This window comes from Dipodomys spectabilis, unplaced genomic scaffold, assembly GCF_019054845.1.
Source record: "Dipodomys spectabilis isolate Male_0828 unplaced genomic scaffold, ASM1905484v1 ptg000126l, whole genome shotgun sequence".
Classification (NCBI taxonomy): Eukaryota; Metazoa; Chordata; class Mammalia; order Rodentia; family Heteromyidae; genus Dipodomys; species Dipodomys spectabilis.
This window is the reverse complement of record NW_024870803.1, coordinates 1,018,255-1,045,875: the sequence shown is the minus strand read 5'-3', so window position 1 is coordinate 1,045,875 and position 27,621 is coordinate 1,018,255. Positions and strand designations below refer to the sequence as shown.

At 45.6% G+C, this 27,621-nt stretch overlaps 1 protein-coding gene and 1 long non-coding RNA gene across 2 annotated transcripts in view; one reads left to right on the top strand and one right to left on the bottom strand.

Moving 5' to 3' along the window:
• Pde10a (phosphodiesterase 10A) overlaps window positions 1-27,621 on the bottom strand; it is a 151,982-nt gene that overhangs the window by 833 nt on the left and 123,528 nt on the right. Inside the window, exons 12-21 of the mRNA XM_042689752.1 lie at window positions 24,829-24,921; window positions 21,929-22,115; window positions 15,093-15,235; window positions 14,136-14,219; window positions 12,205-12,355; window positions 11,410-11,565; window positions 9,042-9,214; window positions 4,222-4,333; window positions 2,731-2,811; window positions 1,143-1,231 (exon numbers count right to left, since the gene is read on the bottom strand). Coding sequence (XP_042545686.1) covers window positions 1,143-1,231; window positions 2,731-2,811; window positions 4,222-4,333; window positions 9,042-9,214; window positions 11,410-11,565; window positions 12,205-12,355; window positions 14,136-14,219; window positions 15,093-15,235; window positions 21,929-22,115; window positions 24,829-24,921 — 1,269 coding nt within the window. The remainder of the gene's footprint in view (window positions 1-1,142; window positions 1,232-2,730; window positions 2,812-4,221; window positions 4,334-9,041; window positions 9,215-11,409; window positions 11,566-12,204; window positions 12,356-14,135; window positions 14,220-15,092; window positions 15,236-21,928; window positions 22,116-24,828; window positions 24,922-27,621) is intronic.
• On the top strand, window positions 6,608-7,540 carry LOC122116098. The gene is made up of 3 exons (XR_006148894.1): window positions 6,608-6,678; window positions 7,333-7,335; window positions 7,389-7,540. It is a non-coding gene; the product is annotated as an uncharacterized LOC122116098 (long non-coding RNA).

Genomic DNA, 27,621 nt, shown 5'->3' with positions numbered 1-27,621 from the left:
AAGTCTAGACAGAAGTTCCTAAAACAACTCAGAAACCGTGTATAGTCACATGGGCCACACCATGCAACGCTCCGGGGCCCCACGGCCTTCCTGGCACCGATTCGGGGCTCACTGGACCCCAACAGCACTTGCAGATTTCTAAGTGAGTCAGACTACAAAGGCCATCGGATCACGGGTCCGGCCCCACACTCCAGGGGAACAGTCAGAGCTGCCACACCGTGCGTGGAGCAGGTAGACTCCCAGATGGGAGGAAACCGAGGACGCTGGGGTTTGTTTAAGTCCCAGGTCTGGACTTAGGTTGCTCTTTACTGTGCACACACTTTTGCAGCCTGGCCTGCACTCAATATCACCAAATTCGAATGAACAAAACACCAAGTCAGGTCCGGGAAGGCCAACACGATGCACTGCGGTGTTCTGAGCAAAGGGACTGGGCCAGGCCGCTGCACAGCAAGGTCCTGCCTCCACCAGCAGCAGCCAGTTCAGTCAACCCCAGAGGGACTGGGGGAGAGGAGGACCCTGAAGCTGGGCAGGTAGTGCGTGGAAGGAGGGGCACACTTACCAAGGGTTACGTATGTGCCTCCCCACCCAAGCTCCCCCTCCCACATGACCTGTGTGCAGCCGAACCCCTTCTCCTCACCTGCCCTCACAGAACACAGGCCAGACCTGTGAGCACCAGCAGAGGCTCCCTGAGTGCTGTTGGGGTGGGGGCTGGGGATAGGCCCGCCCAGGGTCTGGAGCCCTGCCACACCACACACACCTGCTCCGGTGCCTGTGCACAAGCACTAGTGCACGCCTTCCTCATGGAAAGCCAGCTCAGGCCCGCGGTGAACAGGTCTAAGAAGGGAAGGAACCCCAGCCCAGCACGGTCCCTGAAGAGCCCCTGCAGCTCAGCCTGCCCTGCCCTACGTGTTGTCAGATACGCCAGAGTAATGTGCACAAGCACTGGATCGTGTAGGCGCTCCTCTGAAGAGGTCCGGACTGAGCGGACCCCGGAGGCTCTCAGGAGGCTGGTCAGCAGGGCTACTGAACCCACCCCATTATAAACTGTGGGTAACGTGACGGGAGTGAAAACACCCACGGACTTGGCTGTGTGCACACATGCGTGTGATTAAGTGACAATCGAGCTGGAAGCACTTCCGTACCTGCACGCTTTCAGGAGAGGCTCAGTCGGAGGGAGGATCTGGGTGAGGGTGGTGTAGCAGGGAATGGCTACGGCATTGTAGAATCCAAGCTACCGCAGTGTTAGAAACAAGAGAAAAAATAGTCCATTAGTGATTTTAATTGTATCTAAAATTTCTGCTTCTGAAGACTGACTAGAAAATTAAGTCTTCTAGTTCTGTGTTTTATATATGTGTGTGTGTATTTATATGTGTATATATATATATTTGACCTCAATGAAAACTATTGTTGAATATGATTTAAAATGAATCTTAGAAACAAGACATATAACACGATGGAATTCTATGCTTCCATCAGCAAGAATGGCACTGCACCATTTGTAAGGAAATGGAAAGACTTGGAAACATTTGTATTAAGCGATGTAAGCCAGATCCAAAGAAACATAGGCTGCATGGTTTCCCTCACTTGTAATGATTAGATGTGACTATAAATCTACAAGTAAACCCAATGGATAGTAAAAGAAAATTACTCTAAACACTCCAAACAATGACACAGTGAAACCGAAGAGGTATATTCTTAGGAGCGGATCACAAAGGCTCATAGCTATGCACATACAATCATATGAAATAAAGCCTATGAAATGAACTCCAACATGAGGTTTTATTGTACTGTTCACAGTTCTTTTTTCCCCCGTCTTCTGTTTTTACCCTTCTGTTGCTGTTTTTGATTTCTGTGCCCTTTGTCTTGTACGTTAAGTTTACCTGATTTGGGGAGGGGAAAGGCAAGCACAGAAATGGAGGGACAAAGGGTGAACCAATCCAGCAGTGACACTCACTAAACACTAGGCTGAAAATGAACTCTACCACAGAGAAAATGAGGGAGGGGCGGTGCTGTTAAAAAATGTCACTGCCTGACAAATAACTGTAACCCTCTGCATATCACCTTTATAAAAAAAGTTAAAAGAAAATGCATAAAATATGTGTTCCAGATTAGCCCTAAACTCATGACTTCTGAGGCTCAGTCTCAAAGTGCTGGAATTACAAATGCACACCACCACTTTCGGCTCATTTTTAACTTTACAGCTTGTACAAAGTTATTCTATTTTTTAGCAGATGTCACGAGGTAGAAAAATCTCACAAATGAGCCTGCTTATTATAAAAAATGTTTCACTGCAACAAATAGTAAGTTCATAATATCCATCAAGTTAGAAGTAGAATTTAGGAACTCAAAGTATCAAAACTCTTGTAAAATGAGCGATTTTCTCATTACAATACTAGAAGAGATGCGGTTGTGGTGTGACAGCATCCGTGAGACACCGGGTCTCCTACACGTGTGGGGTGAATGTTTTAACTATTTGGAAGAAGGAATTGTTAGAGACCTCTATTAAAGCATGTAACAAGATGAACTGGCATGAATTAACAGTAAAATGTCAAGAACTGAAACAAGAGACGTGCATGTGGATGCCTGCCGCACGGAAAGCAGCTCCACGCGCGACAGGGAGAGCTAGCTGTCCTCACTGACGCGCCTTGAGCGCCCACCCCTGCTCAGACATCACGAGACGTGCGCTGCGCACTCGTGGGACTGGGTGTGGGGGGAGGAGAGCATCCACACCTGGCCTTGCGGGACTTCATCCCTCTTGTCTCTGTCCATCATGGGGATGGGCTGGATCCCCAGCTTCTTCATCTCATCACCCTAGAATAAAGCAGAGGGACAGAATGGTTCTTTCTCACATTGTGAATAGTCATGAGTGCTGTGGTAGCAATAAACATTCCTTTTACTCAGTGAGTTTCTTTGAAAACAATCCTGTTTCAGGTTACACAGTGTCCCAGGAGACACAAGCAATGGACACGCAGCGGCATCGCTCTGTGTTGTGCCTGGAGTTCTGCCTTGAACACGCGGGCACCGCCACCGTCCAGACTGCCCTGAAGCAACAGTAAAAGTTGCATCTCGAAGAGGCGCAGGAGTGAACACACACGGAGGACCTCACCCTTCTTTTCTAAGTGATTCTTCCTGAGTGTGGAATGGGCCCAAGTGGGCAGAGCGGAGAGGACGGGTGGCCTACCGAGGCCTGGCAGCCAGGGCGGCCACCAGGACCCAACCTCCGGTCCACGCTGCAGGAGCAGCTCAGGACCCGCGAGCTGGCACGATCTTCTGAGATGGACGCATCTCCCCAGTTTATGCATTTAAAAATCAGCTCTTCTTATCTGTCGCAGCTAGTTAAACTCTCCTTCCTGAACGTTCTCAACTCTCCACTCTTCGTTCACATGCATTATGTTACCAATTTTAATGGTGCTTATTTGCAGGAATCTTAAGTATAGACAGAAAACTTCCGGGATTTGTTAGGAACAGGACACAAAGGTGCTTGTTTATCCTAACTGTGTCAGGCAGTTAAAACACATAGCTTCCGCTTCATTGTCATTTTGGTAATGAATTTTTGGTTCCCAAAGATTTTCTTTTCTACCTCAAGTGGATGAAACCTATTGAGTCACTGCTGTGCCACGCATGGTGATAAGTCCTATCCCCAGGTGACCAGGAGAATCCCCACGCATGTCCCCAGGTGACCAGGAGAATCCCCACGCATGTCCCCAGGTGACCAGGAGAATCCCCACGCATGTCCCCAGGTGACCAGGAGAATCCCCACGCATGTCCCCAGGTGACCAGGAGAATCCCCACGCATGTCCACGCAAGGTGACAAGTCCCGCCCTGTCCCCAGCTGACCATGAGAATCCCCACACCTGTCCCCAGGTGACCAGGAGAATCCCCACGCATGTCCACGCAAGGTGACAAGTCCCGCCCTGTCCCCAGCTGACCATGAGAATCCCCACACCTGTCCCCAGGTGACCAGGAGAATCCCCACGCATGTCCACACACGGTGACAAGTCCTGTCCCCAGCTGACAAGGAGGAGGAAGCAGTAGAACCACAGTTCACAGGTGACCTACGTAAGTGCCCTTCATCCCATTTGGCTGACCACAGTTCTCAGAAACAAAAAACAGCAACAGGAGTGACTAAGATTTTAGGCAAATTATCCACATTCCACTTCTCCTTGAATGTTTTCCCATGTCTTGGCATTATCTAGGAGAATGTAAGACTCAACGACGTACCTCGGCCCAGAACTCTGCGTAGATATCATTTGCCGTCAGTTTTGTAACCGGCCACAGTTTGGTCACAGAGCAAAGATCACAGGCAGTCATCATCAAACCAATTACACGGTCTCTAGAACATAATAAAAGACCCGTCAGAGCAGCATTTGCACGCTAGAATAAGGATTAGGAGCTCTGTACTTTGTGAAGTGAGGTTTTCCTAGTATTTCCTGACAGGAAAATGTAGCATTCAAACAGAAATAGGAGCAGCAAGATGGTAAAACGCAGTTAGAGTAGCGTGGCTTGAACTGGGAGAGGCGACGGGTGGGGTGATCCAGCAGGTGAATGCACCCTCCCAGGAGCCGCCAGCAGGATGTGCATCCTGGAGAGCACCAAACCTGCTCTGCGGAGTCTTCAAGAGAACATGGTGGTGTTCCCACCTGAATTACAGCTACCTGAGTGGAGATGGGTGGGGAGGGGACTGTAGGAACTGGAGGCAGAGCCAAGCAGCAATATGGTAAAATCCATAGGAGCTCCAAGGGCTCAGGCCCCCCTGCCTGTGCCCCCCGCACCCCCCCCCGCCCCTGCCCACCCCGTCTCTGCTGCATGGCACGCTGCTGCACGCTGCTGCACGCCGCGGGCTGTCTCACAGGTACGGACACTTGGATCTGAGAGGTGAGGCCCTCTCTGCTCCTTCCTCCTCCACAGAGCCATACACAGGGTCAGGTCAGGAAGCCAGGGCCCCTGCAGGTCAGTCAGTTCACTATGGGTGGGCCGGGCCTGGGCCCACCGCAGAGAGGTCAGGCCGAGAGGAAGCCAGGCAGAGCGCGTGGGCTGAGGCTCAGGATGGCGGTCATTTGTGTGAATCTGGCGCCACCGTCAGGGGGTCAGAGCAGCTGTCTGGCGTCAAGGTCACCCCTCCTGGACCACAGAGACCCTGGCGGTGTGTCCTGGCCTTCTACATGTGAACTGACAAGTTCCACCAGGAAAAACGACGACAAAACAGCCCAACTGTAGGCACGGTGATCCCTGACAGAAAAACAAGGCCCAAACAGAACATAACCCCTCACACAAGCTCAAAGTACCACAGCGCGAGGCTTGGGGGGATTCAGAGAAAATCTGTCTGGACACTAAGATGAAAGTTGATTAAGTTCAGAGAAAGATAACACAGCTTATTATCGACAGTACAGTACACAAAAATAAAAAACCTACTGTGCCTATAAGAAATGATAAAATGGTCTATGGAGAAGTCAGTCAAGAAAATAAAATACTAGAGAAGCCATGTTATGGAATTAAAGAGAAAAATGTCTAAACAGCTGAATATTGAAGAAAGACTAGAAGCTATGGAGATGAGCCAGAAAGAGAGCGAAATTCTACTATTTGTAAAGAAATGGAAAGGCCTGAAAAGTGCTAATGTGCGGGAAGTAAGCCAGGCCAGAGGGACAAAGGACACATGTTTTTCTTTCTTGGTAGAAACTACAGTTAGCTTATAAGCTTGTAAGTAAATACGTTGGGTGGTATGCAGTGGAAATACAGGAGACTCAAGGGAGATCTCAGATAGTATAATTCCTTAGAAAGCCAAAATCAAAGTTCGGCAAAATAATACACCAGGAAGCAGGTACTTGAGAGGGAGGGGATGGGGTCAAAGGATGGACACATGAAGAGAAGGGGGAGGGGAAGCAGTCCAGACTCCAATGTCTACTCTACAAAATGAAGAAGAGGGAGGGAAGCGTGGGGAGGGGAGGCATCGGTGAGAATACTGGAAGGAATGACACTGATCAAAATATAGTCATAAACTGCCTTGTTAAATGGCAACTCCTTTGTACAACTACGTGAAGATAATTTAAAAATATAAAATCTAAAAAGTACATGAAAAAAGAAATCCCCAAACTGAAAGTTCTATGCATATAAGTGTGGGATGAATAATAGACTGGACAGACAGTCCAGTGAAAAGATGAAATTAAGTCACAACAAATTGTACCCAAAGGCACAGAGAGAAAAAACACTGAAAAAAAATACATAGAATTCGAATAATCTGCAGCACAGAATCAGGTGACCTAATGCTTGTGCTAATTGGAGTCTAAGAAAAAAGACCCAGTGGGACACATATTTGAAGAAAAGTACTGGTTGAGGGCTGGGAAGGTGCCTCAGTGGTAGAGTGCTGGCCTAGCATGTAGAAGTCCTGGGTCTGATTCCTCAGTACCACATACACAGAAAAAGCCAGAAGTTGTGCTGTGGCTCAAGTGGTACAGTTCTAGCCTTGAACAAAAGAAGCTCAGGGACAGTGTCCAGGCCCTGAGTTCAAGCCCCAGGAGTGGTTAAAAAAAAATGTACGGGTTGATTTGGACTTGGTTGGGATCAGAGTTTGTTTGTTCTTCTAAAGTTGAATTCATTCTGATGGCAAAGCCCTGTTTCTAAAGGTCAGTTTGACGTCTGTCTGGCATCCCAGCTAACGATTAAGATTAGCTTGTAAAGAAAGTGCCAAACCAACCCAGATGCCCCTCAATAGATGAATGGATCAAGAAAATGTGGTATATATACACAATGGAATTCTATGCCTCCATCAGAAAGAATGACATTGCCCCATTTGTTAGGAAATGGAAAGGCTTGGAAAAAATTATATTAAGTGAAGTAAGCCAGGCCCAAAGAAACATAGGTCCCATGGTTTCCCTTATTTGCAATATCTAGTATAGGTATGAGTCAAGCGGAAAAAGTCAGAGAAGGTGATGTTAGGAAAACGAACCCTCAAATATGTATTTTAATGTTTTTGTTTCTTTCATGCATGTGTTTCTAACGCATTTATAAGATTATTTCTTGGTTGCTTTGTATGTCCCTCCCCCACAGTGTAACCCCTGCTTTCACTATATTTGATGTCAGTATAACATGTGGAGGAGATGGGGACAAACAAGTCGTTTAAGGATTCAGGTGGACCTGTTGCAACAATGAGAAGTACAAAATGTCATGTCAAAACCAGCTTTACAATGTCGGAGGGGGGGAGGGGGGGTATGACTGGGTGGGGGGGAGGGGGGAGGCTGGGAAGGGAGGTGAAGGGTAAACAAAGGAGGAGGCTGCAATGCTTGGTAAGAAATGTATGCATTATCCTGACCATGTAATTGTAACCCCTCTGTACAGTATGTTCTCAAATAAAATAAAATAAAATTAAAAAAAAAAAAAAAAAAAAAAGAAAGTGCCAATATTTCGTGTGGCAATAAAAGCCACAGTCGTTTTTGCTTTTGCACTTTGGATGCTGAATTTTCCCATGAAACAGTCACATCTAGGTAAATGTGACTTTTCTTCTGTCAAATTATTCCCAATATCTGTAAAAATGGTTTTCTTCTGTAGAATGTTTCTGACTTACATTGACCTTTGTCTGTAAGACTCATATTTGGAATAATATTTGGAGAAAAGTAAATAGCTTTTCCACAAAAAAAAATGTACTGGTTGAAACTTTACCAAATCTCACTGGAAAGGCGCAGGGGCCACGGAGGTGGACCCTCAGCGTCCAGCAGGATGAATGACTGCACAGCCGTACCAGACCCACCCACTCCACACGTGGAAAGGAAGATGGAAAAGAGGAGGCCTGGCAACACTGGAAGAGCATCTGCTATAGCGCAGTCCAGAGAGAATGCCTTTAAGATGTGATGCCAAAATAAAGGCATTTTCAGATTTTTTTAAAGCCCTAAAGAATCTGTTACCACACATTTTAGGAAATATTAAAGGCAGCTCTTTGGCTTTGAAGAAATGACAACAGGTAGAAATCCTGATTTACCCTGATTAATGAGAAGCCCTGAAACAGCATACATGTGAAAAGACAAGAAATATTATTTTTCCTTCTTTTCTTAAATTATTTAGTAATCAATTGATAATTTAAAATATTTATCTATATGAAATGAATACTACACCAAATGCTTCAAAATACCACAACTAGCCGGGCGCCGGTGGCTCACACCTGTAATCCTAGCTACTCAGGAGGCTGAGATCTGAGGATCAGAGTTCAAAGCCAGCCCGGGCAGTAAAGTCCGTGAGACTCTTATCTCCAATAAACCTCCAGAAAACCCGAAGTGGCGCTATGGCTCAAGTGGTAGAATGCTTGCCTTGAGCTGAAGAGCTGAGCGCCCAGGCCCAGAGTATAACCAACATGAATAAATAAACAAACAAATAAATACCACAACTGCATAGCAATGAATCTCCATTAATTCTGGGTGGATGGCAAACAGTACGTATGCTGTGGGTCAAGAGTAACCAGTTGAGGGCTGGGAAGGCATGCGAGATGAATTCCGACATGCTGCAGTCGGGGCCGGTGGCGCAGAAGCCAGCCGAAGGGAGAGGACTGACATGCAGACGGTGGGCAGTGTCACAGTGCGCACCTGCCGTACTCTGAGTCTATCAGGCAAGACACCATGGTGGTGGAGAAAAGCACCAGACGGCTTTAGCCTGATGCCACGGGACCATGTGCGCTTATGAGCAAACTTGTGATTGCCAGCAGCTTTCGAAATGATCTAAGCACACAAAGATGCTAATGTCCTGGTCCTTTTGTTACATCTATGTAGATCAATAGAGCAGAATTCCAGCTGGATATGTTAGTCACGTTAGCTCGGGGAGTGGGATTTAGATTCTGAACTTACACATGGATTCATCCACTGACCTTAGAGGATACTGTCTACAATTTTACCAAAAAAATGAAACGTCTGAAGTATACATAAAATGAAATAAAACAGAAAACAAGTTATTTTCATATGTTCCTGTTATGTATAAATGTATGCCAAGATACATTTCATCCTCTAAATGTCCATTGATCCTCATACCCTTCCCAGGCTCCTCACCTGTGAGCTTCTGCTCACCTGTGGGACTGGTTGTGCAGATTCAGTGACCCCGTCTGGTGCATCTCTTCCAACTGCTTCCGGTTCCCGAAGTAGAGGGCGAGGTCAGTGGCGATGATGGCTTTGCGGATGATCTCGAGAACCTGTTCGTACTCACTGGAGCTCAGCGCGGAGAAGATGTTGTGTCCTTCAAGCTGTGGAGATACCGATGAGACCACCAGCAGTGAGCTTGAGCTCTATCATCAGGGGCGTCTAACAGTCTCGTCAGCAGGGCTTTTCTATACCAGTCGTGAGTTTTAAAAGAGTAGTTTGAAATGACTGTGGCATTTTCAAACTGACGTTAAATAAACAATTTTAACCATAGATGTATCACTTGTTGCCACAAAACCCAACACCTTAAATATACTTCATTTTGAATATTTCTTACAGTAATGGGACTGCAAAGTAGAAAATATTAAGTTACTGAGTTTCCCTGGTACACTAATAACTCCGTGTGCCTAGGAAGCATGTACATCCTTGTCTCCCTCAGGCGGCATCTTCAATAATCACCTTCTAGCAGCTGGGAAGTCTTCAGGGTGTGCATGGGAACCAGGGGTGCCAGCAGGACTGGCAGCCAGGGGGAGCCTCAGGGGGGGGCAGGGCAGGGAGACCTTCTTTTCTCCTGACTGAGCTGAGAAAAATCACTATCTTCCCAGTGTCTAACAGGTGCTGTTAAACAAAGTGCTCAACCAACATGCTTTCATTGCACTGAACTTCAAGGACAATTAGAAGAAGAATCTGAACACAAAGTCAGAGCAGGATCCTGAGCACACCAGGGTAGCTTGAGAGCATAGCTGCATGCTGCCCACCAGGACTGGGTGCCAGGCTAAGAGACTGGGCATCATGTATGGTACCAGGCCAAGGGACTGTGTGCCAGGCTAGGGGACGATGTGTCAGGCTAGGGGACTGGACCAGGCACCAGGCTAGGAGACTGTGCGCCAGGCGGTGTGGCTGGGAGACCAGCCACGGCCTGGAGTACCTCTCCAGCACAGACGTGGAGGAGGGCTTTAATCAATGTGGCACATGCATTCATTGTAAACCCGCAGTGTGTCTCACCTGAGTGGCTAGCAGCATCAAGCGCCGCCTCCTGGTGTCCCACCTCGCCCTGTGTTTGGTACTCACCCTCTCTAGAGAGAACAAATCTGTCCTTACTGTCCTCTCACCAGTGATGGGAATGACACCTCTAGCAGCGATCTCTCTTCTCCTAACACTTCTCTAGAGGCCAGCGGAATGCCTGTTTGAACGTAGTCTACTGTCAAGAGCGGTGACCTGTCTCCAGCATTTTAGGAACACCTCGGCAAGGCTTAGAGGATTTACAATAGAGGGAGGCACCCTGACTCCACTCCACGGCAGCACGCCTCGGCCTGTGGCGTGAAGGCAGTCTGCACACATACCACCACCTTGCTCGAAGTGCTGTGTTCCAGACTACTTCTTACTCTACTTCTGTGACAATCTACCTCAAAATGAATTATATTGAAAATAAGTCCCCCAAGGCACTTGACAAAAGCTGTTACTATCTGTCTGCAGACTGACGTGGTAGGACTGAATGACAGCCAGATGTCCGCATTCATTTACGGGACAGCATGTTCAGTGAGTCGATACTGAAGGCATCGGGGGCCACTGCTGGCCTCTGTCCTGCAAGCTGTACAAACAGTGAGCGTGGCCCACTAGCTGCAAACTATCGTAAGGATGATAACGGTCATCTATCCACAAAAGAGTGAGCATGTGTGAGTGTGTGCGTGCTGCCCTTGCTCCAGCAAACATGGATGCCATGCAGACACTGTCCTTCAAAACAGAAAGGACTGGTGGCTACTCACAGCCTCCAGAGACAGAGAGAGCCTGACAGCAAGTGCAGCCCCCATAGCTCGGCAGGGGCTGTGGCAGCGAGCCAGGCCACGGTACATGGCAGCCATGAGCACAACCGTGGCACGCAGGCAGCCGTGAGACCAGCCACGGCACGCGGTGGCCATGAGCACGGCCATGGCACACAGGCATCAGTGAGACAGGTCTCGGCACGCGGTGGCCATGAGGATGGCGTGGCACGCAGGTGGCCGTGAGCCTGGCCGTGGCAGGAGGGCAGCCATGAGCCTGGCCGTGGCAAGAGGGCAGCCGTGAGCCTGGCCGTGGCAGGCGGGCAGCTGCGAGCCTGTCTGTCGTAGGTGGGTGGCCGTGAGCCTGGCCGCGGCAGGCGGGTGGCCGTGAGCCTGGCTGTGGCAGCCGTGAGCCTGGCTGTGGCAGCCATGAGCCTGGCTGTGGCAGCCGTGAGCCTGGCCGTGGCAGGCGGGCAGCCGTGAGCCTGGCTGTGGCAGCCGTGAGCCTGGTCGTGGCAGGCGGGCAGCCTGGGCCTCACCTGCAGGATGGACACCGTCTGGGAAAAGTGGTGCTGCTCCATTGTGGAGGTGGAGTAGAGTGCAGCCAGCGGGTGGTCGAACTTCTGCAGGTAGCTGTTGCTGAAGCCTCTGTGGTCCAGGTCATGGCACAGACAGGCAATGAGCAGCCCTTTGCGCTGGAAGAGCACAGCGGAGTGTTCAAGACAGAGAAGCAAGAGGAGAACCCTGGGCCCACAGACAGCCCACACCGACATGGGCCGCTCTCCTACCAGCACCCTGGGGAGGCTGACATTTCAGGTAATCTAACTTTCTCTCTAACCCCTTTCTTTTTTTTCTGTACACAGGCTGGACCATCCAATCATTCCTGTGTTGTCCACTGCAGGTGCCAGATGCCCACAGCATTTCAGACAAAGCTGACCTGCGCAAGGAGAGGGCAGCGCCCAGTTAATCTCAACGGCACCATCGCCAAGGGGTGCTTCGAGAGATGGGCGGGGCTCACAGAGTCTGAGCAGGGCTCAGAAGAGGAAGGCCAGCCCTGAGCCACAGCAGGAGAGGAAGACGGGTTTGTCTGCAGAGTACCTGTCTTGTACCCTGTCAGAAGATTTAGGCTCAGCTTCTGGAGACATTTTGATGAGGTCCAAAGGTCTATAGCTACAGTTCTAATGGAATGAATATACTAAACAAATGCCTGAGTGTGAAAACCCCGGGATAATGTGTCATCAACCCATCCACATCACAAGCATGCTGGGGCAGGGAGCTAACGCGCACCCACTGCGCTTCTGCGGGGCCAGAGGCAGAGTGCGCGTGGCGCTCACCTCCAGGTCTGTGAAGAGCTCGTAGTTGTTCTGAAGTATGGCATACATGCAGTGCGCCACGGTGACCGCGTGCTTCCAGTTGTGGTACGGGACGCGCCGGTAGTTCTTCTTCACAGACATGATAAATCGACACAATTTTTCGAGGTCAAAGCTGTGTAGAGGAAACAATTATGGCTGAAGCCAGCGGAGCCAGAGTCCAGGCCCTCTGGTTGGGGTGCACGGTGTCTGTGCTTGCTCACGCACTGGCCGCAGGGCAGAGCCCAAGTCCTGCCACCTCACTCTTTCTCAATCAAGCCCCAAAGAAGTGAGAGAGCTTTGGATAGCCTCCATCCTAACGTGCCGCTGTCCCTCCATGGAGGAAGTGCCAGCATCAGCAGAGACACCTGCCATCAATCTCTGGGGCCTCTGTGACTTGGGCTTACAAGAAGCCTCTGTGCCCCGCATGCTCAAAAGGCTACAGAAGTATCCGCATCCACCCAAGGGTACTCAGATTCTGAACTAAGATCTTCCAAAGAGCACAATTGACTCATAAACTATGAGACATCTATCAGGAACGTTTTCTAAAAATGAGTTATTACTCAAAGTTAATTTACATTGTTAAGTGGCAAATGCCCATATCCAAATATTGACATATGAAAGAGTGACATAAACTTTAACTATCATCACTCTATTTGATTTTGCATATTTATATTTCATGACTTTATTCATAGTTGGGATCCTTACCATCTCTCAAAATAGATTTAAGGCAGCCTAAAACAACAGCCAATATACAAAGGAGCTCCTTGAAATAGTAAGGAGACCCATAGCTCACAGAAATTTTAAAAACTATGTAACTTGTGTTTTCCTCCATTGAAAATCTCCAGATCCTTGAAGTAAAATGGGTAAGGCATCTTACGAGTTTGAGCTGGCCAAACTATTAACTGACACCTACAAAATAACCAGAGCTAGTCATCTGTAGGGCGCCTTTCAAGATGGAGGTTTATACTCATGGATGAAAAGAAAAGACAGATTTTAAGTTCTAGAGAAAATAAGAGACTATAAAGCATTGGATGACTAAATGATGGTTTTTTTCAAGCCAAAGAAAACCATTCTGGGAATTTGAAATGTGTGTCTTTAATATATCACACATAACATCACAAACTCCTTGAAGACTGGTCAAAGTGGATGGAGAAAAAGTTTTAACCAATGGAGCTATAGTGACTGACAAAGGATCATACTATTTGAGGAAACTCAAATAGTATGAAAAAACTCACTACGTAGTTTTTTCTGGCCCCAAGGTCATGATTCTCCTGCTCAGCTGCCTGAGTGCTGACAAGGCATTATCCTTTGAAGTAGGAGAGTTTTCTTCTATAACTAATCTAACAGATACCAAGTGTAAGTTAGAAGTTAATGCTGTATGTATATTATAACATCTAAATACAGTTTCTTTCTTTTCTGGACTGGAGATTGAACTCAGGGCCTAGAACTTGCCAGGAAGGCACTCTGCCAGCTGAACCACACCTAAACCCTTTGTGCTTTATGTTTGAGGTAGGACCTCGTCTTGGGTTTTACCAGGCTGGCCTCAAACCCCAGTGACTGGATTTATAGGCCTGCGCCACCACTTCTGGCTTTCAATACATGACTTAAAATATGCACTTCTGCTCAGTGCTACGTCTGGCCGTGCTCCAGCTCTGACTCCTCCTGGGTGCTGGTTTGAACAGGGCACAAGCACACTGCCAGAGTGCAATATACCTGTAGGGAGGCTGAAAAGGCTGCCGATGTACCCAATAATAACCCTGCCCTTTTTCTGACCATTTAGAATACAGATCAGAGGTGGCAAAATGGAAGGTAACTACAAGCACAGAGAGCGGTGTGATAGGCATCTCAGTAGGAGGAGGAGGAGGAGGTCATGGCACCAAAAATGAAGCAGGAAATTCTTAGGCCATTCATACCAAGATGTCCCACAGGACCGGTGAATCATATAGACAAAAATCCCTGGCCACATATTTTCAAAAGGACCAATGTCAAAGTGGAATCTGAAATTAAAAGAGAATAATTCAGCATTCGATACAACTAGGATAAACATTACCAGTAAAAATCATTTAACTTTTTGTCTCCCAAGAAACTAAGAAGACACCAGGATTTCCCTCTTCCCTTTCTTAGTCATATCTGCCAGTACTAAAGATTTCAGGAGATTCCATGTTTCCCCAGGAATTTAGCAAGGCACCGATTTTTTCTACTAAACAATCTGGTTTTACCAGACTTGTAAAAATGTACAGTACTATTCATGTTACTATATAGCTCATAAATAGGAGGAACCTTACCAGATAAATTTTTCTATCCTATTTTAAATAAAATAGAAATCTCAAAAGTATAATTAACCTGCTATTATATCCATATCATTTTATTTACTAATTGATTTACTAATTAATCACTATGCTTCAGCTGTAATAAACAGTCTGGGAAATAGTACATATTTCCCAATCGTTTCTGAAGATTCCCTATGCAGATGAGAGCACTCAGGCTTGCACTTACTGCGGACATTCAAGTCCCCCCATACCCTACCATCCTCGGAAAACAAGAGGTGAACATTGAACTAATCACTCCCAGATTCTTGAATGTAACATGGAATTTTAAATTAGAACAGAAGTAAGATTTTGTAAAAGTGATACGAAATACCATTTGCTTATTTAAAGGCATGTAGAAGGCAACAGCAGGATCAAAAATGCTAACACTCAGCTTGTCTCACTTCAAAACCAGGTTCAGCTTTTGTTTGTGGGTACTCTAGAGGAGGCAGTGGCAGCACGCGGACGGAACTCCGGAACTCCGCGTGTGGCGTGTCAGCAGAACTCCCTGGCCCACCCGCACCCGCTTTACGTCACCGACATTACAGCCAGCGGAGCACTCACAGCTCGATCTCCTTGCAGAGCTGCACGGGCAGGGTGAAGCGCATGAGGCCCTGCCACTCCTCCGCTGTGCAGATGCTGTGGTAGGACAGCTTCTCCATGGTCACCCGGTAGATGCACTCCGAGTGGCGAATCCTGTGATACATCTGGAAGGCCGAGGAAAAGGGACTGCATTAATGAAAGCCCTCATGGCTTGAATTTTTAATCTGAATGAACGTTTTCAGTAACTGCATCTTCCTATGTGTGAGTGATGTTAATATTTTATTATAAAATATAAACAAAAAATAGAAGACCGGGTAAAACAATTTGAGAATTTTATCAAAAAGACAGTTTTGTTTTCATTTAACAAAAGTGTTTTTAAATAGAAGCACTATAATATAATGCTTTATTATCTGTAGAACTATTTAATATTTTGTGAAATAGTACCTGAAGGTCTGGACAGTTTGATTTCTTTTCTACACTTAAACTTTGAGTGATATCACTTGAGAAAGATAGACTCAAAAGTCACAAGTATGTGAATCTTTGCAAAGTAGCACTGGTTGTTTTCACCATAGTTACAGTTTTATTTCTTAATAACTACTAATACATTTGGTTGAAATTCACATAAATTTCTATTTACCTTTATGTCAATCAGTTGATCCTATAGACTAATCAGTTTTATATCTAATCAAACTGGGCTTCAAATCAAGAAAACTAAAACTGCCCATGAAGATTCATTATCGCCCTTCCAAATTAAAAAAAATTTATTAAAAAACTCAGTTTCAGGTGGGAAGAGATGGAAGGGGAATGAACTGGAACAAGGAGAGGATAAGTTGAAAGCTGGTATTTTTACACTGAAACTTGAAACATGAGTAACCTTAACATGAAGATTAGAAGGCAAAGATCGTCAGATAGAATATAAAAGCATGACCCAAATATATACTGCTTCTAAGAGCTTTTTAAAAATAGAAGAACACACACATGTCAAAGGATGGAACAGAAACAGCATTTACCACCAGTAAAAAAAAAATGGCTTTATCAATATCAGGTAGATTTCAGATCACAGACTTATTACTGGGGGAGGGGGGAATTGTATGAATGACAGAGGGATCAGATCATTAAGAGACACAGCAATCTAGATGCCATGCAGCCAATGGGACAGTTTCAAAACATGTGAAGCAAAGACTGAGAACACAGATGCATAATGAATTCCAAGTTTCAATACCACTGCACCCTTAGAATAGCCCTTGCAACAAAGCAATCAAACTACAACCCTAATAGACATTTCTAGAGGAAATAAAAAAAGGACCCAGGATACTCACAATAACTCTGAAGATAGCAAATAAACATGGAGAAATTTTACTACCTAAAATAAATACTTAAAAAAGTAACCTAACAGTGTGGCTCTTGTTATCAATAACATAAATAGACCAACAACATAGTATATAGAGTGCACACACACACACACACACACACACACACACACAAATAAATACACACACATGCTTAGTTGGTTTTCAACAAGGACACAAAGGCAAAAGGTAGAGCAATGTTAAGTGTATGCCACAAACAGTTCTGGAAGAGTTAAGCCCCCAAATGTAAAGAAACAAGTTTTGAGCATTCTTGTACCATATGCAAATTTTGACTCCAAATGGGCAGACCAAGTGTAAAACCTAAAACTATAAAACTTCCAGAAGAAAACAGAGGAGAAAGTCTTTGTGACATGGAAACATTCTGCTTCAATACAATGTTCTCAGCAAGACAATAAAAGTTGGGCAGTCGAACTTCTTTAGAATAAAACCTTTGTTCTTAGTCAAGAGATGAGAATGAAAGACAGGCCAAAGAGCACAAGCCCATTTGTGTACTAGGCCTTCACATGGGTCCGAGGAGATAAAGTCTCTGTATACACAGATTGGTTCATAAGACAATTGTTCAGAATAGCTGAACATGGAAATCACTAGAGTGCTCATTGAGGAGTATATAGATAATTTATGGTCTAACCATGCAACTCTGTACTGGCAAGTACACAGAATACTAGTCAGGAAGTTCAACAGTCAACAGGATCGATTCCAGATTTACTGCAATTCTGTATTACCTGTGACTCATTCTAGTTCTATGGTCAAGCTACTGGTAAAAGTAAATGTCATACTACTGAGAAATCTGTAGCAAGTAGTAGGGGAAGTGTAAATCTACAAGACTCCTATAAAGTTTACTCTATAAAATAACTAACTTCTGTAAAAATAATTAATTTTGGCAAGTTTTATAATATTCCTATTTACTATGAGTTTTAATACTAATGGCAGACTATGAAATTTTAGCCATTAGAAAGAATACGATTATGTCACTTGCAGGGAAATGGAAGTGAAGTAAGCCAAGCTCAGAAAGACACAAACGTCCCATGTTTCCTCCCCTCTGTGGAACAGATCTAAATTTCACCGAGATATGATCAATCACACAGAGGCTCACAGTGCGCTCAGAGGAGGCCATGCTTAGGGGAAGACACAAAGGCACCGTGCCTCTGGCCGTTTAAACCAGTGTTTATTGAAACCAACTCCAGGAAATGAAAATTAGGATTTTTCTCTTTTGTGTTCTGTTTTCTTCTCTTTTTGTCTTATTTGCTTATGTCTTTGGGAGGACAAGGGAGAGCACGGAAATGGAGGGACAAAGGTGAACAAATGCAGAGTGCTACTTCCTGGACATGGAAAACAAACTACACCTTGTGGGAGGGGGTTGGAGGGAAAGCTGGAAGAGAGTGGGAGAAGGCATGACACTGCCCCCAGAGAAATGTACTCATCACCTGCCTACGTAACGTAACCCCCTGAACCTTACCTTTACAATAATAAAAACAGAAAATGATTTAGGATTATTAATAAACAATCATTTCAAGTTACTAATGAAACTGAAACATTAGGTTTTTTTTACTGTAAATTACTAATGTTACAGAAGACTATGCTGCCTTTTACGTTTGTTTTGCATTCCTTTATTTCCCTCTGACAACTGGTAGGAAAAGATCTGTGGCCGTGGCTGCGTAACAAAGGAGCTGGCAAAGCAGCCCACCTCTGCGTCCCCTCTCCCACTCTGTCGCCCCACAGCCCGTCTCCCTCCCCCAGCGGTCCCCCTCCCTTTCTGCCAGCCCTCCTCCCGCTCCCTCCCTCTCTGGCCTCTGCCCCCCACCCCCGCCTCCCTCCCCTGTCCTCCCCTGCCTGGTCCCCCACCTTGCCTCAGCCCTGGGATGGATGTGGGCGAAGTCCCCACCCACTGAGGTTGTGGAAACTAGGAGCCACCATGAGCAACTGTGGTTCCGAAAGGAAGGCTGCTGACACAGTACAGCAATTCCAAATCCCAAAATTAACGCAAACCACAGCTGAGACCAGAACCATGGAAGCTGGGGTACGCGAGCAGAGACCTCCATCTCACGGCACGATTACTGCAAAATGAACTGGGCAAGTAAATGAATGGACCTTCAAACTTCAACAAGAGATCGGCACAAAGAAGGTTCAACACATCCGCAGCCACTAAGCAGCAGGCTGATAAAAAAGAGTTACTGAGAGATTAACGTTCTACACCGCTGCTCCGTGACTCCTGGAACTACCGTCTTTGCCCCTGTATTAACTGGGTTGATTTGTTTTGAAGGTTTCGTTTTTGAGCTGCTTGTATGTTCTGGTTAGTAAGATCTGGTTGGCTGTATAGCGGTGAAGCAGTTACCTATGTCCCTGAGCCAGCTGAGTGTGTGTGGGACACTATCCCTCGGGACCATAGTAGACTACAAAGCTAAAGACATCCTCAGTCTAGCACCTCATCCACAGTGAACACTGAGTCTTCCTGTCTTTGCTTTTTACTCTGTTTAGTCATGAGATTGTATTTTATAGATTATTACAGTCAGTTTTACCAAATACTACGTCACCATTAAATGTATAGCCAGCCACTTTAATATTTCCAAAGGCTAAACTGCCCTGGATTGAGATTGGAGTTTGCCTCATTTACGTATTGGACAATTCTAGTTAAAAAGTTCTAGTTCTAATTTATGGAACACAAAAGGTTGGAAAGTAACAGAGAGGTTGTTTAAAAGCAATCTGCCTGGTAACAAGTTTGAGCTGTGCATGGCACCCAGCATGCTCTGGTGAACTCAAGAGTGGAAGGACAGAAAGTTCTGAGAGGGCAGAGGGCAGAGGGCAGAGGGCAGAGTTCCAAGTGCTTCAGCTGCCTTACAGCATTTCATGCACTTCGGGGAATGATGCCTTTTAAATAACCAAAGCATGGAAAATGGCCCTGTTCATTGTCAGGGACTTTTTAAATGCCTGTATACAAACATGACACTTTAAATCACCCACTTTTTAGGATTTAATCTTCCTCTCTCCCCTACCCCCCCTCCTCTCTCTGTCTCTCTTCCTCTTCCCCTCCTCTCTGCCCCCTCTTTTTTCCTTCCCTCCTTCTCCCCTCTTTCTCGCTCTCTATCCTCTATCACTTTATAAAGAGACAAACTCTCTGCATTTTACACACAAAACTTTAAAACTCTTCTTAATATGTATCTGCCTATACACAACAATACAAAAAGCTGTCAAATGAAGGGCAGTACCTGGAGCGCTCCAGGGCCATTCTAGCTATGTGGCCTGGGAATACTACACTCTCTGTAGAGATCATTATAACCTCATTTTCAGGACTGTTGTGAGACTGAGTTTTTATACAAAAGGATCCACAACAATGCCTCATATACAGTAAAGCATTCTTATCAAGTAACAGATGTTCTCTCTCTTTTTTTGGGGGGGGGGGGTCCGGTCGTGGGGCCTGAACTCTGGGCCTGGGCGCTGTCCCTCAGCTCTTCAGCTCAAGGCTAGCGCTCTACCGCTTGAGCCACAGTGCCACTTCCGGCTTTTTTCCTTTTGCTTATGTGGTGCTGAGGAATCGAACCCAGGGCCTCAGGCATGCAAGGCAAGCGCTCTACCACTGAGCCACCTTCCCAGCCCACAGATGTTCTCTTGATAATGATTTTTCTATCTCCCACTCATATGTGGTTGCTGTCTTTAAGAATGAATGAAAATTGAACCACTTATGGGTCAACTGGGGTCATCTGTACATCCCTCTTCAGTACCGAATGGCTTCCTGGTCAGATGGCATGGAGCTAACCTGCCCTAAAGAACTCCAGAGGTGGAACTGGTATGACTATACTGTTGGCTTCTTACTAAGTGTTCCCTTAAAACCGAAATATACATGAGTGAACTACTGACTCTTTTAATCTTCCTAAATGGTTACTTTCCCAAACATGAGTTATCTGAGCAAATGAAATGCAAGATGTTGTCAATCAAGAAACATGTCCATTTAATTGGATAAAAGATAAAGATATAATTAATGTTCCAATGGCCAATTTGTCCTGACTCTCAGGACCATTTTCTCATATTTTATTGTTATTATTAAGGTGTTGTAGAGGCCTGTTAATCAAACAAGATCCACACTATAAAACACCATCACATTATCTTATTAGTGTATTAACACGATATTAAGAAAAAAACCTGGGGCTGGGAAGGTGGCTCAGTGGTAGAGCGCTTGCCTTGCATGCCTGAGGCCCTGGGTTCGATTTCTCAGCACCACATAAGCAAAAAGAAAAAAGCCGGAAGTGGCACTGTGGCTCAAGTGGTAGAGCACTAGCCTTGAGCTGAAGAGCTGAGGGACAGTGCCCAGGCCCAGAGTTCAGGCCCCACAACTGGACCAAAAAAAAAAGAAAAAAGAAAAAATCTGTTCAAGATGGGAAGATCCAGCAATTACGGGCACTTTTACTGCATAAAGCTTTCTCATATTAATGAGTATTCATAAATACTCATGTATGTTTTCCAGAAAGAAACAGAACTTTCAATGAAGAACAGCAAACCTTAAAGGTTGTTTAGTGAGCTGCTTGGGGCAATGCCTTCAGCAAGGAACTTCTCCTAGTGAAAAGATGCTCGAAGCACCAAATCAAATTTGTTCCAAAAGCCAGGTGAGCTCTCAGCGCAGCCTCCACCGGGGTCCCGGGCTGCTGGCTGGAGCGGTGGGCTGGTCACTGAGCTGGGCTCCGGGGCCTGGGCTCTCCAGAGCAGCACTACTGTTGTGAGGAGGGGTGCCAAGGGTCAGTCCCCACCCCTGAACCTTCTTCTAAGTGCCACATCCAAGTAATCACTGCAAAGGCAAGCCTGGCTGCCGTGTGCCTTCCCAAAGCAGCACAGCACTTTCTGTTTGGGCTTTACGGATGGATGTTTCAATGCAGGGTTTTTTGTTATGTGACAATTAGTTGGCTGAAAAACTTCTGAACTCACAAGCTATAGTTCCTAAAAACAGTTGTGTTTAAGCTGATATTTATGTGTTCTTACACATGAAACTGAATGTTCAACTCATTTAAATTACAACCATATAAGAGACAAAGCATACATCCCAGCATTTTAAGGTGGATTTCAGAATACAAGTTAAACAGAGGAGGACCGTGAGCATGAAGGATTTAATGTAGTGATAGCCCCACAAGTTATGGAAGCAGAGCGACCTTCTCTTCACATCAAACCCCCTGTAGAGCACCAAACGCTGGCTGCTACTATCACTTCATGCAAGACTCTCAGGTTCAGCACACTGGAACAAACATGAAAGGCTTAGATAACATCTTCTCCTCATTACATACGAAATGTTAAGTCCTATGCTTAAAACTTGTACCTGTGCATTCATTTCAATTTTCTTTTAATCAGATTCATGCCTTAAAATAATTGCAGAGTCTCAGGCATTCGTTAGTCCCAAGACATTTTCTAGAACGTGGAAGAACAGTTTGCCAAGGAAATGCACGTGAAAGAGAACATGAAGTGACTCAAAGGCTTTGCGTTAACCCTGAGAAGCAGCCTTGCACTCACATTTGCACAGTGCAGGGCCAGCGCACAGAAGACAGCAAACATCTTGAAGTTGTTCTCGTCCGTCTTGGAGAAGGCACTGCCGCTGATCTTGTTCACCATCTGCACCACGCCGATCACGCTGCCGCGGCTGACGATGGGCATGCACAGGATGTTCCGCGTGGTGTAGCCTGTGTACAAGTCCACCTCTCTGGGCAGCGTGGGCGCACGGAGCAGCGGCCGTGAACAGAGCAAGAGGAAGGAAAGAAAGGACGCTTGCCATCAGACCGGAGTTCAGCTCTGCAGCGCACGGCCCCAAGCTCAGATAGCTCATCTAAACCCAGGGACAACATGACACTGGCAAGCAAGCATCAAAACCGTTCCAAAGATATCTAACTTGGTTGCTTTCACTCAATCATGTTTCTAAGACAGGCTCTACAGGGGGCTTATCGCTCAGCACTGGGTTTTCAGTGTTCTGGATGACAACAATAAAAAAAAAAAGTAGATTCAAAGTAAAAAGTTGGCAATATGGCATATTTCATTAACTCTGGTGATATTTGTTAGATATATAACTTGATAAAAGCAATTTAAATATAGTTTCCCCATCAAAATTTAGAGCAGGGGTCAGCAGACAACACTCCTTAGGCCAAATCAACTCATCCTTGTACATTAAAAATAAAGCTTGAATGAGGCACAGCCACACTACTCGTTTATATGACCTGTGACACTGATTATATGACAATAAAGCCAAAAATGCTTACTAGCGTTTTTCAGTAAGTTCTGTGAATTGAGTTCCACAGAAGCAGCCACTCAGCTATGACATGGGAATATTAGGTAGCTTCAGGTGGCCTTCTGTGTCTCATTAGCACACTGCTCTTGAGATTGCCCGGGCTGTGGTAAAGGCTGCCCTTCAGCTCTTCAGCCTGTGGCACTCTGAGCCGTTGTCTCTCTCCCCAGGAGAAGCATCACTGTTCACTATATACTCCCCATCAACCCACAGTATTCTTTGTCCACATGGGTGCTCACTCTAAGTACCCTGCTTTGAAGACCTGCACAAGAGTTTTGTGCTGACCGGCTAGTAATCATCCAGCAGACCGAGGGACCACGCAGACAGGAATGGCTGAATTTTCCAGAAACCGCTCAACTGTCTTCCTAGGGCATGGACCACAACCTCCCACCTACTTCCCTACATTCTGGCCAACTCTTGCTGATGCCAATTCTGAATCTCTCAGTGGTAGAGAGTGACATTACCCTTTCTTTTTTCATGTATTTAACAGTTTGATGTATATTTTCTTTGTGAAATGTCTGTTTAAATCTTCTTTTGTAAAATGTCTGTTAAACTCTTCTGCCCTTTTAACTGAATTTGGTATCTTAATTATATTGAAAAAGTTTTTTATATATTCTAGACACATTTTATCACTTATATGTGTTGCAAAAGTTTTCTTCCAATCTTCATATTACCTTTTCATTTTCTTAATAGTCTGAATCACACATTTTACATAAATATTGTAATAAGAATATACAAATTATTTGCACTATTTAAACAGTGAAAGATAATTCTGTTTGGGGAAAATGACAATTTTAGAATCTCTTATTAATTTATTGATAAAAATACCTGCTGGATGGCAGTGGCTCACGCCTATAATCCTAGCTACTCAGGAGGCTGAGATCTGAGGATCTCGGTTCAAAGCCAGCCTGGGCAGGAAAGTCCGTGAGACTCTTATCTCCAATAAACCACTAGAAAACCAGAAGTGGCGCTGTGGCTCAAGTGGTAGAGCACTTGCCTTGAGCTGAAGAGCACAAGGACAGCATTCAGGCCCAGAGTTCAAGCCCCATGACCGACAAAAAAAAAATCTTACTAGACCATAGCTGGAATCATATATGAATGAGGCATACTTGATGCTGGTCAATTAATTACCTGATAAAAACTTCCAGTTGTTTATATAATTTTTCTCTCAAAACAAATCAAATGTATGTACTTACTAAGCATTGTTGACAAAATATATGAAATATCATTCTCTAACAGCCATGGTGTTTATCTCGCAACTTTCCATCTCTCGCTTTAATAAACCCAGATTATAGTTTGGTTCCTCATACTCCAAAGAAAGTCAAAATGAAGTTAAAAGTTTTTATAAACTGCCTTAATATCTAACTTTAATAATAACCAATAAAAACTGGCTGGGTGCGAGTGGCTCATGGCTGTAATCCTAGCTACTCAGGAGGCTGAGATCTGAGGATCACAGTACAAACCCAGCCTGCGCAGCAAAGTCCCCATGAGACTCCTATCGCCAATGAAACATTCAACAAAACCACAAGTGGTGCTGTGGCTCAAGGGGCAGAATGTTAGCCTTGAGCACAAAGAGGCTAAGGGGCAACACCCAGGCCCTAAGTTCAAGCCCCACACCCAACAGAATAAAATAAAATAAAATCTATGGCTTAATGGGCTCCTACTTCATGTCAGGCAGCTTTGAAACCTTTTAGGTACTGCTACACTAATTCAGGAAACTGAGGCTCCAGGGAGCTACGTAATTCACCCCAGGTCTCCCTGAGCCAATAATTGCAGAACTCGAAAATACATATTTTCAACACTCTGTTCAGCCTTTTAGTATAAAATTTGATGTAGAATTCTAATATAGTACAACAAATGAAGACCCACCACAAGAGATCCATCCATTGAAGTCCCTGTTCATTGCTCTGAACACTGTACACACTCATAGCTGGCTACAGTTACTTTCTACTAGCTTAGGAATTACTGTTTTGTAACTATCTGAATGTATGGACTGCTGGTTCACAAAAGCAAACCAAGGAGGAGATAAAAGTACCTGAGCTGGGCAATGGAAAAGTGGGGCTCCCTCCCAGAGAGGCCTTGGGCAGAGCTGGGCGTGGAGAGATGAGAGACGAGGAAGGCAGGAGCTATTTCTCACCTGTTGAAACGTGGGTCCGCATAGGCATCCGGAATGTTCAGGACTTCCCCCGTCCGTGCTACCTGGCCAGCAATTCCTTTCTCGATTGAAAATCTGCATAGATAGAAGAGGAACATGCTAGGTCAATGATCAATGCCGAAACATTTCATTACAATCACATACTGATCTGAGAAGCCTTATTTATTTTAAATGCATCTATTAACTTTACACTGACATATCCTAAATCATGCTATAAAGTATGTACTATTAAGACAGATAAACACCACACAGTGGCCACTTATGAACATTAAGGTATGACTGTCTTTTAAGATATAATCCTGAGACTTTGTTTTAGAGCATAATTGGATGCCAGCACTAGCCAACAATAATCACTTCCACTGGCAACACGCCTCAGAGTTCACAACCCACTTCCTCCTAAGTATTATTCATGGATTCTCAGTGGCCTGAGGTCAACACTGCTGAGCCAGCCATGCACAGCCAGCACTAGAGCACTGTGCCCAGCACCATGTTGTGGTGGCAGGGGCTGCATCTGAACCTACCGATGCAGGACTAAGAATTGTATGCTGTTTACAACGTGGAAATATATGGAAATATTCTGCTTTCTTAATTTGTTCACCTTTAAAACAAAACACAGCTAGTTGTTCACTGTTCATATATATATATATATATATATATATGTATGTATGTATGTATATAGTTTTATTTTAGTGGCAGTACTGGGGCTTGAACTTCCAGTCTCCGGCTCTCTCAGATTTTCTGCTCATGGCAGGCACTTTCCCACTTAAGCCTTGCCTCCACCAGCTTTAGGCTGGTTAACTGGCTATAATAGTCTTGCAGACTTCTCTGCCCAGGCTAACTTCAAACTATGATTCTCAGATCTCAGTCTCCTGAGTAGGGAGGATTCTAGGCATGAGCCGCTGGCATCTGAATTGATGCAAAGTGCACTGTGGATATCCAGTGCCAGTAAACACATTCTCACATTTATCAATACTTTTCTCACTACAATATTATCATCACGCATGCAATCATTTCAAACTTTAGTTAACATTTCTACAGCACACAATATCTATGATTTTCCAACAGTTCAAACTCGTCTTCATAGTATTGACTTTTCAATTTTATAGAAAGTAATAATTACAGAAATAAGGCTTTACTCTAAGTATTATCAAGAAAACTTAAAAGAAAATTGATACAAAAAGCATTAGAACATCAGGAAGTGAACCAAGCATTGCATAAACTCAAGGTGCTTGTGCCCCAGCTGCCCTGTGCCCTGTGGGACAGCTGGCGGCAGAGCATCTGGTCCACCCTGGATGCGGGCTTGTCTGTCGTGGTCTGGGAGCAGTCTGCTTGGGACTCTCACTCGACCCTCTGTGCTTTGCTCTCTGAGGTGCTGGAAGCCTGCAAGCGGCTCTCAACCAGCCACCTCACAGTAACCAAGTCCCCCCAGCCGCCTTTCTTAGGATTGTCAATACATGCTTTAAGTCATTGTTTTTAAAATTAAAGCAATAATAGCAGTGTTAGAAAACAATAAAACTGTAAACAAGAGACATCGGTCTGACGTACTTTGATACAAAAAATACAAACAAACTTTTAAACCTCACAGAGTCACACAGTGCCAGAGTGATATAATTGTGAAGCACAGACGTGTGAGCTTGCACCACCGGGAAGCGTGGGGCAGCAGACCAAGTCCACGCCTGCAGCCAGCCACACGGCATGTACACTTGCACGTGACCGCCTCCCTGGCACAGTGCCCACGTGCACAGCAATGACTGTTGCTGGGGTGCTGGGGTTTGAACCGAGGGCTTTAAGCTGGGACAAACTCATCAGGCCCTCGCTCCATCACATGAGCCATACCCCAGCCCTTCGGAGCTGGGATCTTGCTGTTTGCTCAGGCCGGCCTGGACTCTGGTCTTCCTATTCACGTGACCTGTCACTGCGGGGCTGACAGGCACACAGCATCATGCCCAGCTTTTGCTGTTGACATGAGGTCTTGCAGATCCCTAAGCTGGCCTGGAATTAGATCATCTTGGACCTAGTCTCCTGCCTAGTGGGGATGGCAGGCACACACCACCATGCCCTTCTATATCAGTGGACTGAGGTTTGGGGAACTGTTTGCATGAGTGGGTTCCAAACCAGGTCCTCTGGACCTCAGCTTTGTAAAGAGTCAGGATTTCAGTACAGGCTATCACGTTCAGTAAGAAGACCAGGCCTTCCGGACCTCAGCTCTGTGAACAGACAGGACTACAGCACAGGCCCTCACGTTCGGCGGGAATTCTTGGTGTGGGAGCATTGAACTAGAAATCTTTATATAGTGCATGTAGCAGAGTAAACGAGACAAGTAGGAAGAAGAAAGCAGGTATTTCAGAGGAGTTCTGGCTGAGGACGCTCAGCGGATCTGTACGTCGATAGTGCTCCTTGCAGGTTTCCAGCACTGCGCCACCGTGCCTCTACGGACAAGTGTGCCCCATCTGTCTCATCAAGAGACAACAGAGGCCACTGGCAGAGCAGAGACTTGTTTTAAGGTGCAACACACTGCATGTTGACTCCACCCACTGGCGAGTCAGCTACAATGTGCTTCAGTCAGGGAACGCACTAGATGCATTTCCTCTGTGCTCGGACCCTGAGGCAGCCATCCAGGCTGGGAAGAGGCCGGGGCCAAACTGGTTCAATTCACCCTTGCTCCCAAACATGGGAAAACCTGCAGACTCCAGGCGGAGTGCACCTTTACCTACCTGGGAGCACTAGTAAGTTTTTCCAACATGATTTCCAAAAGGACCGCCTCCGGAAGACGGC